The 12084-nt window shown below is 35.9% G+C and overlaps 1 protein-coding gene across 14 annotated transcripts in view; it reads left to right on the top strand.

Annotated features, from left to right (window-relative positions):
* PARD3 (par-3 family cell polarity regulator) overlaps positions 1-12084 on the top strand; it is a 741470-nt gene that overhangs the window by 303915 nt on the left and 425471 nt on the right. For all 14 annotated transcript variants that reach the window (XM_043965636.1, XM_043965637.1, XM_043965630.1 and 11 more), the window contains exon 3: positions 9206-9386. In XM_043965636.1, the coding sequence (XP_043821571.1) occupies positions 9206-9386 (181 nt within the window). The remainder of the gene's footprint in view (positions 1-9205; positions 9387-12084) is intronic.

Genomic DNA, 12084 nt, shown 5'->3' with positions numbered 1-12084 from the left:
GGGAGTGTCACAGGTGAATGTCTATCTCTTCAGTACCTAAGCAAAGCATACTGTTAGGTACCTGTGACTAAGAAATACTGCTTTTTTATGGGATCTTGTGGGAACAGTGACACCTGGCTGGAGGTACTCTGGGCTTTGCTTATTAAAACACTGGGTACTTGCCTACATAGTGGGATTTGAGATTTTGGGGAACCCTCTTACACACATGTGTGTGCATGTTGAATATATGTGTGTGTGTGTGTGCACAGCATATCTTTCTTTCCCACCCTCTTTACTACCTGAAATTATCATGAATAAAGATGAATTTTTATGGTTGTCTTTTTCTCTGAATAGCTTTAAAAAGTGGGGGAGGGGAAAGAGGATAAGGTGTTAATTAAACATTTCTTTAGTGATGTTACCATTTAACCAAGTCTTCATTTATATAATTGTAATTATTATTATTTTGGTTATGTTTTATTCACTTTAAAAACATAATTTTTTTCAGTTTAAAAAAGTATTTTTCTCACTTAACTCTCTTTAGGGAATGGGGAACAAACCGCTGTAACAAGTAGACATAGTCAAGGAAATCCAAATTCTGCCTCTTTCACATCCTCTTAGAATATCTCAATTGTACACTAAGTCCTCTCTGTCGAGATGTGGCTCGTATGTTTCATTTTCAGTCCTATGGAATCCTGTTGGTCCTTGCATTGATTTGAATTGTTAAATCTTTCAATCAATGAATTAGTCAATATTTATTAAGCTCCTACTATGTGCCAGGGTGCATGCGGGTGCATGTTGCATGTATGCATGCATGTGTATGGATGTACACAGTATAACTTCCTCATCCATACCCTTCTGTGTCTTGAAGAATCCAACTAAAGAGAAAAAGCAATCCCTGCCCTCAAAGAGTTCACAGTCTGATAGGGGAGACAACAAAGGAGCAGATACATACGAAGAAGCTCCTTACAAGATAGGCAGGAAATAATTTCTAGAGGGAAGGCACTAGAATTAAGAGTCATTTAGAAAGGATTATTATAGAAGATGGGATTCTACTTGTAACTTGAAAGAAGCCATGGAAGCCAGCTGACAGAGATATGGAAGAACATTCCAGGCAAATTTTAAAGTTGTCTTTATAATATTTTTATTATGTAGAGTGTCCCAAAAGTCTTGGTGCAGATATCACCTTTAGTAGCTTACATCTGCACTAACTCTTCTGAGACACCCCGTACAAATAATTCTTCTGATTCTTGGTCAGTTTATATCACTTAGTATAGGTTTTCCCATATTTTTGAATTTTTCACACATACCATCCTTTATGGAATAATGCTACTTTACTATATTCATGTACCTAACTTTATTCTACCATTCCTCAACACTTGGGCACATTGTATACAACATTTCCTATTATACATAGTACTTCTATGAATATTTTTAAGCATATAATTCTCTTCTCTTTGTCAATTGCTGGGGTATGAACTCCTTTGATCAACAGTATGAAGAATATTATAACTTGCTTATTTCCAAATGGCTTTCCAGAGCACTTAGACTAATTCACAGATCCATCAGTAGTGAATCATTATTCTTTTTTCTCCCATGTTTCCACTGATATAGAATTTTAAAAAATCTTTTTGATCATCAACTAATTTTATGAAGATGAGGTGATAGTTTTGGATTTTTAAAAATGTGCATTTCTTTGCTGATTCTGATTATTTTTAGTTTGGGGCACTTTTTTACATGATTATATATAGTCTTTTTTTCTTTTATAAGTCATTCCTATTCATAGATCACACATCTATTGCAGTATTAATCATACATGTTTTTATCAATTCCCTCTAGAATTTGATTGTCAGTCCTGTTCAGGGAACAAGTATGAAATTATTTTTCTCAGATCACATCTTCATTTATTTTGTTCATGACAAAGCTCTTCATTTTTGTAAAATTGAAGTAGTCTGTTTTGACTTGAATAATATTCTCTGTGGTGGGTTATGAAATCATCTCATATTCATAGCTGTTTTTCCATCTTGTGAGGGGCAGTTTGCGAGATTGTCTGGAGAGCTGGCCTTGGGAATCAGGAAGACCAAGTTTAAGTCCTGCCCTTGAAACAGACTGAGTCACTATTGTCGTTTTTTAATGCCTTGGTGCCTAAGCTGCAGATCTCTAAAACCTTAAATTACTGAAGAGTTGCTAATCTGGGTAGGTGGAAGTAATCTCCCCACTGGGAATTCCCTGTAGGGAATAAATCAGAGATTCACTCCCTCCTCCCCCCATAAATCCCCACAATCCATTTACAATTTATTGCAGTTTGCAAAAGAAGCCGGTGGTCTAAATTTATTTTTGGCCAACCTGGTTCCCAGTTTTCTTAGCAGTTGTCACCGAATAGAGTTCTTTCTAGAATACTTTGTAATCTTGGATTTGTTAAAGATCAGACTTGCCCTATACACTTTTTGAGGACATTTAAGATTTAAAAAAAAATGCTATAGTACTGTGATCTTTCAGATGCATTAATCTTTTTGTGGAGTCTGCCAATAAAAACATACAGGTTCTTGTTTGCCTTTCTCCTTATAAATGGGCAAGTCCACTAATGAAAAAGCTATTATTTTCTTGATGCCATAGATATTCTGACTTCTCAATGTCTCTTTTTCTCTTGTAGTCTCTGTCTTCTAAATAAAGCATATCTATATAGTTTAGTCACATGATTGGTTTGGCACAACACTACTGAAATTAGAAGACTGAAATATATGGCAAGTATAGACAGTTTCCTATCAAACCTACTGTGGATTGAATTTAATACCAGCTCTTCCAGCTGGTTTCATTTTCACGTTGCACAGAAAATGAGACAATAGAGTATGATATGCCTTGATTCTAGGCAGATCATTTTAGGTTAAGAAAGGGGCTGAGTGTGAGGAAGAATATTCAGGATCCTGCCCATTTCTTAACATTTTCCCTTACACTTTGGATCTTCTTAATAGCGAAAATTCAGAATGCGATACATTTTTATTTTAATATTAAATGCTTTCTTTTGTTCAGTGTTTTGTTTTGTTTTTTAATAGAAGGCTATACAGATATGTTGGTTAACCTTTGTCTTCATAGTCACTGAACCTGAGGAAATAGATGTAAATTAAGAGACTGTCAGGTTCATAAACTGTGAAATCGGCTGCTCAAGGAGGCTATAGACTCTGTCTTCAGTAATCTTCATGAAGAGTGACACTTTTTTAAGTGAAGAAAGAGAAGTGAGAATGAAGAGAGGCCTATGTGAAGTTGCCATTGGGATTGTCTTTGGCATCACAAGCCAGACTGAACTTTTCTCTATCAGTACAATAGGGCTGTTACTGTCCATTTTTCTTTCTGCCTACTTGGAAAAGGATTAGATAATAGTAGCAAATACTTTGTTGGAAAATGGCTCCACCTACCATCAGTGGCTTTATGAAAAATTCTTGTTTCAAGACTTTGGTGTATATGGTAAAATGTCCCATCAAATTATTTGGCTACAACGCTGGAGTTTTGTTTTTTCTTTTCTTCCCCACTATTTACTAGTAGGTCACACCTGGGTTAAATTATAAGCACTTCATTTTCATCTGGGACTTCAGATTGGCCTATTATTGAGTAAATCAAGAAATAAGATTGTGAGGCTCCCTTACAGAGATATTGGGCTTCATCATTACTCCAAATGGTGTCTTCTTAGATAAGTTGAATGGAAAATGTCATCATAGTTACCATAAGTCACTTTAAACCATACACAGCCCTGCCCTCCCCTAAAGGACCTTTTACTCATTTGACAAGCAAAATGAAGTACAGAGGAGTCCTTCTACCAAATTGAGAAGATTCAAATAAACTGAAAAGATTCAAAATCTGGAGCTATGCCCTGAAACATGTTTGGAAGTGTCTTATTTTCTTCTTAGTACTTTGCCTCCCCTGTTGGACGTGGAGATGAAATAGAATCATCTGGATTAAGAAGGAAAAAAAAAAGAATAATCTTCCTGAATGACATCAATCTGGGTCTCCTGTGAGGAGAAGAAAACCACTGTATGATTTATCTCTTTTATTTGGCTCCCCACACACCAAGCAAGTTCTACCGATTCCTTTCAGAGAATGTATGCAAAGCTTTCTGTTATTATCATTTAATTGTGTGTGTGTGTGTGTGTGTGTGTGTGTGTGTGTTAAAATTGTGACTGGATCTGAGTATTTGTGTCCCCATCTCCCCCCACCCCTCAAATCAGGTACTCCTAAGTGCTGGATTTCATATATAGTTTTGCCAAAGATTTCAAAATGTTTTTCAGGCATTTATTGGTGACATTTATTTGACTTACTTTCTACTAAGAGCCCTAAGTTTGATAGAAGTTAAATGACACATCCAAGGGGTTGACAGGAAATCTATGGCAGAGTTCAAAGGTTTTAGGTAAGTTATTTGCAAGTGGCATGTCACAGGAGTTGTGCTAAATTCATGAGGCTTTTGAATTGGTTGATGGACAGGACCAAAGAGCACTCAGTAGCCAGTAAAAGAGTAAGATGGTATGGAGCTCTTCATTTGCCTGTTTGATAATACTGCGAAAACCATCTGTTTGAACAAGAATTGTAGGCACACAAAAATTAAAGGTAGACATTCCCTTTGTATTTTGAAGTCCATGATAGTGATTTTATTAAGAAGTCAATGGTTTCTGAGAAAAATCTATCCTCTCTCTCTGTCTCTCTGCCTCTCTCCCTCTCCCCATCTTAATGTATATTTCTTAGTACTGAAGATTATTCTAAGATTCTATATCCTCTGCAATTTAACATAAGACTGCTTCATGCCTGCACCTGGCACTTAAGTTTTGGGTTTGTTCATGGCATAGTCCAGATTTTATAAAACCATTTTCTATAACAGCTAAAGATAATTATTGAAATGAATATGTGTGTATAAACTTTATATCCAGGGTCAGTATTAAAAATTGAATTCCCTGAAATTTTAAATTTCTATTTCCCAATTGAAGAAGGATGTGGCTCTTTAGACAACAAGTTCATTGTATAGAATTGATACAAAAGCTGAATTTTATTTCCTTTCAAATAGAATGCTAAAATGTTAAAATTTGATGTATTTTAAAGTAATATGAAATAACAGGTCTTCTGAAAAATTATACTGGTATAAAAATTATGAAATCATCATATACAAAAGATCACAGAATAGCCCAAAATGAAAAAAAAAAAAAGCTTAATTTTTTCGGAGTGGTTAAAAAAAGGTGCAGATGTTTGTTTCATTGACTTATTAATGGAAATAATTATATTATTATTAGTGTAGATATACTTGTACTTGTCAATCAAGTACATCTTTTATAGGAAAAGTACACTTTTATTCTTGTACATGGAAATAGTTTTGTAGGCTTGTGTACACAGAGGCAACTACAGTCATAGATTTTTTTCAGTTTCCCTCACTTGAGTTTCTAGCATGTGGGTTTCTTCTTTTTCTCTTCATTTTTGGAATAATTTATTGAAATCTACCTGATTATTTCTTGTCAATCACTCCACCCTTTTTTTTCCCTCCTTTTCATGAAATGCTCCTGGAAAGGAAAGCTATAGCAAATCTGGATAGAATACTAACAAGCAGCGACATCACCTTGCCTACAAAGTTTCATAAAGTCAAATCTTTGGTTTTTTCATTAGCAAGGTATGGCTATGAAAGTTGGCATGTAAGGAAAGCTGAATTCTAGAGAATTGGCACCTTCAAATTGTGGTGCTGGAGACTTTTGAGAATTCTTAGACAGCAAAGAGATAAAATCAGTCAATAGGTAAATAAATTAATGCCAATTATTCACTGTCAAGTCAAATACTAAAGCTGAAGCTTAAATACTTTGGTCATACAGTGGGAAGACAAGACTCTTTGGAAAAGACCCTAATGTGAGGGAAAATAAAAGGTGTGGCAGTGTATGAGATGGATAGACAGTGTCATGAAAGAAATGACTATTGACTTTGGAAGAGAATGGAAGATAGAAAGACCTGGTTTGCTATGATCCATGGGATCAGAAAGAGTCAGAAATGACAGCAGCAACAACAACAGTATTTAATAGGCTAACATTTCTGCTTGTTTCTGGAGCCCTAGACTTATAAGAAAGCTTTTGGATTTTAGGCAGAGTGGTGACCTATTTCTTTGGGGGGAAGGTGGAAGAAGAAATGAAATTTAGTATAAAGCAGTAGTAAAGTACCTTTAAAAAGAAGAGTGTAACCAAGGCATTTTCTGTTGTTCCCAAGAGCCTACTAGTTCACAATATGCATTTTTTTCTTATGATAACATTGTAATAATGAACTAGTGCAGTGTGACTACTTGTAGTGAATCCATAAGCATTTATCAAACAAATTCTAAATACTAGGGATCCAAAGACAAAACAAAACAGTTTCTTCCTGAAAGGAGCTTAAAATTCTGTCAGAGGAAATAAGATAGATACATTAATAACTAATTATCTATCTGTCTATCTTTCTAACATCTATAATACATGTAGGACTTGCAGTTGTGATAAGGAGATTAGGAATAGAAAAGGTCAATGCAGAAGATGTCCCTTGAGCTGACCTTTGAAGACAGGGATTCCATCAGACAGAGGTGAAGGATACTTTCCAGGACCTTATAGGGTCCAGATTATACACAGGTACCAAAGTAAGAGGTGGATTATCATGTACTGGGAACTTCAGGAAGACCAGTTTGGCTCAGCTGTATAGTATGCAAAAGGAGATAATGTATATAATAAGGTGCACTACAGTCAGTTGGTGAAGTATTTTAAATGACAAAAAGTGAGATTTGTATTTGATTTTAGAGGCATCGAGCTTCTCTAGAGGGAGCAGGAAAAAATCATGTCCAGACCTGTTCCTTAGGAACATTTCTTTGGCACAAGAATGAAAGATGTTTTGAAGAGGGGAGAGACTTTAGATAAAAAAACCATTTGCAGAGTTCCTATAGTTTTCAGTGGAGAGGAAGTAAGGAAACATTGAACTAAAATGGTGGCTATGTGAGTACAGCAAAAGGCACAGATACAAGAGAAGTAGTGGATGTAGAATTGACAGGAATTAACTGACTGGATGTGATAGAGGGGGTGGAAAATTGGGGATGCCTCTAAGATTTAGAATAAAGAAAAAGTCATGTGAATGATTTCTTTTAAAAACAAGTAACCGTGTATATAACCAAGAAGTCATATTCTTAAAACATTTTGATGTTTATCACGTGTGCTTTTGGATAGCATTTTTTGTTCGTTTGTTTTAGTGAGGCAATTGGGGTTAAGTGACTTGCCCAGGGTCACACAGTTAGTAAGTGTTGTGTCTGAGGCCGGATTTGAACTCAGGTACTCCTGACTCTAGGGCCGGTGCTCTATCCACTGTTCCACCTAGCTGCCCCAGGATAGCATTATTAAATATAATAATGTTATAAGCATTTGAGAATGTTTATTTCAGTTCACAAATGTTAATATTTGTATATAATCAGACTAGCATGAAACACGGACTATTCCTTATAGCAATCTCTAATTCAGTATCTACCATGTTTTTATCATACTTAATTTTAAATAACAATATAGGAATTGTTAGTCATTTTCAGATAATTTAAAAAATTTATTTGAAACAAAAAACTTCTCAGAAATAATATATTTTAGAAATAATTATTTCTGAAAGAAATTTCATATTTCAATTGGGAGAATAGACTCTGAAGGCAGACATTATTAATAGAATGTCAAAGGCTTACTGTTCTCATAGATATGCCAAAGGTCCTCTCTTGGTATGAGTCATATTTCTCATTGCTCTGGTTTGAGTTAATATGCCTTCATTTAGCTTTTGAAGATAGAATCTTGTTTTTCTGTGCCTGAGAATTGGTTTGGCTTGCCAAGTGGCAAAATTAACATAAAATAATGGAATCAATATATTTAGTTCTTCCAGAAGTGGAATAATAAAGATAAATACAACCATAAATTGCTAATGGGAAGGAAGTGGAGGTCATTGAATACACTTCTTTTAAGAGGTAGCTGATGGCACAGTGGGTGCTGTGCCTAGAGTCAGGAAGATTCATCTTCCTGAATTCAAATGTGGCCTCTGATACTAGCTCTGTGATCCTGGGCAAGTCTCTCAACCTCTGATTGCCTCAGTTTCCTCAACTGTAAAGTGGAGATAATAAGAGTATCTATCTCACAGGGTTCTTATGAGCATCCAAAATGATGATATTTGTAAAGCACTTGGCATAGTGACTAGCATAGCTGTCCTATCAAAATTCTTCTCTTCCCTTCCCCTTTTATAGATTAGAAACTGAGGCCTAGCAAGGTTAAATATATTCAGAGAAGCAGAGCTGGAATTCAGACTCTGGTCTTCTGAACCTATGTTCAGCACTCTTGAGTATATCATGAGGGATCCTTACACTGTGTGTAGGAAAGGACATTTGAAATTAGAATTCTGTTTTACATGTTGGCTTTTTATTTGGATTTAAAAACTTCATTTTCTGTAGAACATATGTAGGTTTTAGTAATGGAAAGTGTTTGATTGGCTATTAGAGTCTCAGGTTCTGATCTAGACCCTGTTTTTAACTTACTAAATTAATTTGGGTTTGTGTTGGCATCTAAAGAACTTATAGGCTTTAGTATTTCTCCCATAATTTGGGTTTGATTTAGATCTGGGATTTTTAACCTGGATCAAAGTGTCTTTGGATAGACATCATGGAGTCCGTGAACACAGATGGGAAAAAATAAAATAAAATTTATCTTTTTCCAAATCCCTAATTGAGTCTCTTCATTTTATATGCTTATGCCTCTTTTTTCACTAACCTTTACCAGAAATTTAATCCCTTGAAGTATTTAAAACTTTATTCTGAGAAGTTGTCAATAGCCTTCCCATGACTGCCAAATGACTTCATGGCACAAAAGTTAGAAATGCTGCTTATAGTCTTTAGAGGCTCCATTCTGGTGTAACATGAGAGGAAGCTGGGGGCTGGCAGAGCTCTCTCTAGCCACCCCAAGATTTGTGGTCCAAAGACTACTGTTTCCTGAGAGCATGACATTGAATGACTTATGTCATTGTTCTGAAGCTGTTGTTCTATCTTTCACATTGGAATCACGACATTTCTATCTCCCCTCCCTCCATATTTATTGGGAAGATCAAGTTAGGTAACTAAGTCTTCATAAGTATTATCATAAAAGCTTCTGATTCTGTACATGGCTATTAAAAGCAGTATTTCTTGTTGGTACTGATTCAATTGACCTTATTTAACTGTAGATTTTCTTGTTTTGAACAGCTGGTCGCTATATTTGATGAACAAGATCCACACCATGGAGGTGATGGCACCAGCGCGAGTTCCACTGGCACTCAGAGTCCGGAGATTTTTGGCAGTGAGCTTAGCGCCAACAATGTTTCAGCCTTTCAGCCCTACCAAGCAGCAAGTGAAATTGAGGTCACGCCTTCCGTTCTTCGTGCAAGTAAGTGAAAGCTCTGGTTGCTCTGCACATTTCATCTTAATTTACAGGGAACCCAACTTTTGTTACCCTTTCATGCTACTGTGAATGGAATTCACAGTCTGTGTTTATCAGAAGCTGATTAAAGAGCAGAGCCTGAACAAATGCCTCTTGCAAGGGAGGTAAATAAGCTTATTTTTCATTTTAATAGTTTGTATAGACTTGACTTTATCCTGATAGGACCTTTTAATTGCATACCCAAATTTAAATTATGATCTTACTGCAGGCAAAATTACAAGTATAGTTATTTACCTTAGTGCCCTACTTGACACAATATAATGAAATTGAACACAAAGTATGGGTAGTGGGGAAAGGCAAAGGAACGGGGTTAATTAGTAAGTAAACCCCATAAACAAATTTTATGGCATGGTTCTTTTGCTGTTGCTCTTGTCAACCAAGGGTCAGATTAACCGGGGGGAAGGAATACTTTTGTTTCACAGATAGACCTGGTCCCAACTCTTCATTTAACTGGAAGAAAGGTCATTAGGGTGAAGAATTGACACTTTGAACCAGGAGATGAATCATGGTAACTGGTATTTTTTCCTCCAGAGTATGTAAGACAGCACGGTCTAGTTGACAGAGCATGGCATTATGGGACAGGCAAAATTGGGTTTAAATCTCATCCCAAATATTTACCAGTCATGTGATTGTGGGCAAATCGCTTAATGTCTCTGTGCTATGGTTTCCTTATTTATAAAGTATTAGATTTAATTGCTTCTAAGGTCCCTTCCAACTCTAAATGATCTCATCATATTGTTAATCCAACAGCACATGGAGTACTTTTAAATTTACAAGTGAACTGGTTTAAAGAAAGATTGTAATCTGATATCATAGAGAGTTCTATTTTGAAGCACATCAAAACTATGATAACGTAGTTGCTGAATGGGAATCATTGGATGATAGAATTTGAGCTGGAAGGGACATTAGAGGCCATGAAGTTCAGTAGTACCCTCACTTTGGATTCATGTTGTTTTATTGGTACCATTATGTAGCTTTGTGAGAGTAGAGTTTTATTTTCTCTACTTTGTTCTCTGCAAATTAGCCTGTCCCTCCCACTTTTGTTGATTGGGGATAATTGCACTTTAGTGACTTGGCTGGTACAATGAAGTAATCTTCATAGACATACAGAAACTGTTTTTCATTTTTATGTCCCTCCAAGGTAGGGGGAAATAAGCAGAAATATGAAAAAATATGATGATGTTGGCTTCATCTGTGAACATACCTGTCACCTTCTTAGAAATTTTCAGCCAAGTGTCATTTCTAGAGGAGCATAGAATTTAGGAGGCGCACACTGCATGATGGGATATGTAAGCGATGCCCTGGAGGATCATATGTGGATGCAAACCAATTAAGTTAACCACTTACTGAAATTGCTTTCTATCATCTGGACAAGAAGCAATCACAAGTGAAACAAAGGCATTGAGTGGAAAGTGAAAAGGCTTATGTTGAAACCAAACCAGAAACCGTGCTATAGGACATGCCTGTTTGATTCTTCTTTGAAAGTATGGGCCACTTGCATTATTTACTGAGATATCTCCATTTAGAGAGGAGGTGACTGGCTCCTTGGTAAATTTCTTGTATATCCAAATTTTATTAATCACATTATCATGTGTTGGAAGCTGGAGAACTTGCTAAAGGAATCACTCCTTAGTCTGGATTTTCTTATGCAGACATTTTGGCTTCAGGTAGAATTTGAATTTAGTCATCTCCTTCAGTGGCAAGGCAATATACTGCTATAGTTTGCCCATAATTTTCTATAGTTTTTGACCTTCCAAGTCCCTCCATTCTCCTTTTAGCACAACTTTTCCTCCCCTTTCCCCCATCAAACCTTGATTGAACCTTGCTTTTGAAATCCAGGCCATGTTTTGAGTTTCACCTTCCCAAAAGGATCTGAATGTTGTGATATAGCTGAAATGGGTTTTTGCAGCTTCTCTTGAGAGATGAGAGATTGTGAATCCCACTTTCTTGTTTTGCTTTTATAATCGATATCTTTTGAAGTCTTGGTAGTCAATGAACAAATATGTTCAATGCCCACTATGTACAAGGTGACATTCATGATTTATGTCTTTTTAGGTTGACTACTTGTGCTTTGCAACCTCAAAAACTTAACTGGCTTCTCTACTTCAGACAAATCTAGAGGTCTTCACCTGAAAAAGTCATTTTAAAAACAATTCCACAAATAGTAAACATCCATTATCTTCAAGGATCCAAAATAAGGAAGGCAGATCCTTGATTTTGTCACTTAAAATATAGTATGGGATATAAAACATGTATACATGTAAGACAAAATAGAAACTTAATTAATATATTAGTAAGGTATAAAGAAAATCTTGCCATAGTTGCATGGATGATGCCATTACTCTTTATTTGGGGAATTTGGAAGCCTTCTCTAAGAACTATTCATTTCAACTAGACTTTTGGCCTAGTGTCCTCGTTATTAGGCTGTTGGAAGTGGTCGCCTCAGGTCTGTCAAATATATCCCAATGAATGCTCAAGCTTGCTTTATGTAAATGAGAATAGAATGAATCACAGAGAAATGATACCTGTAAGTATTTAGGATTCTTTTAATTAGACATAATATTTGTAAGCCTAGTTCTGTCACAAACTGCTTTTGTGGTTGTGGGTGATTTATTTCTCTTTAATTCTTTGGGCCTCAGTTTCG

This window comes from Dromiciops gliroides, chromosome 5, assembly GCF_019393635.1.
Source record: "Dromiciops gliroides isolate mDroGli1 chromosome 5, mDroGli1.pri, whole genome shotgun sequence".
Taxonomy (NCBI): domain Eukaryota; kingdom Metazoa; phylum Chordata; class Mammalia; order Microbiotheria; family Microbiotheriidae; genus Dromiciops; species Dromiciops gliroides.
This window is presented reverse-complemented; position numbering and strand designations above follow the sequence as displayed.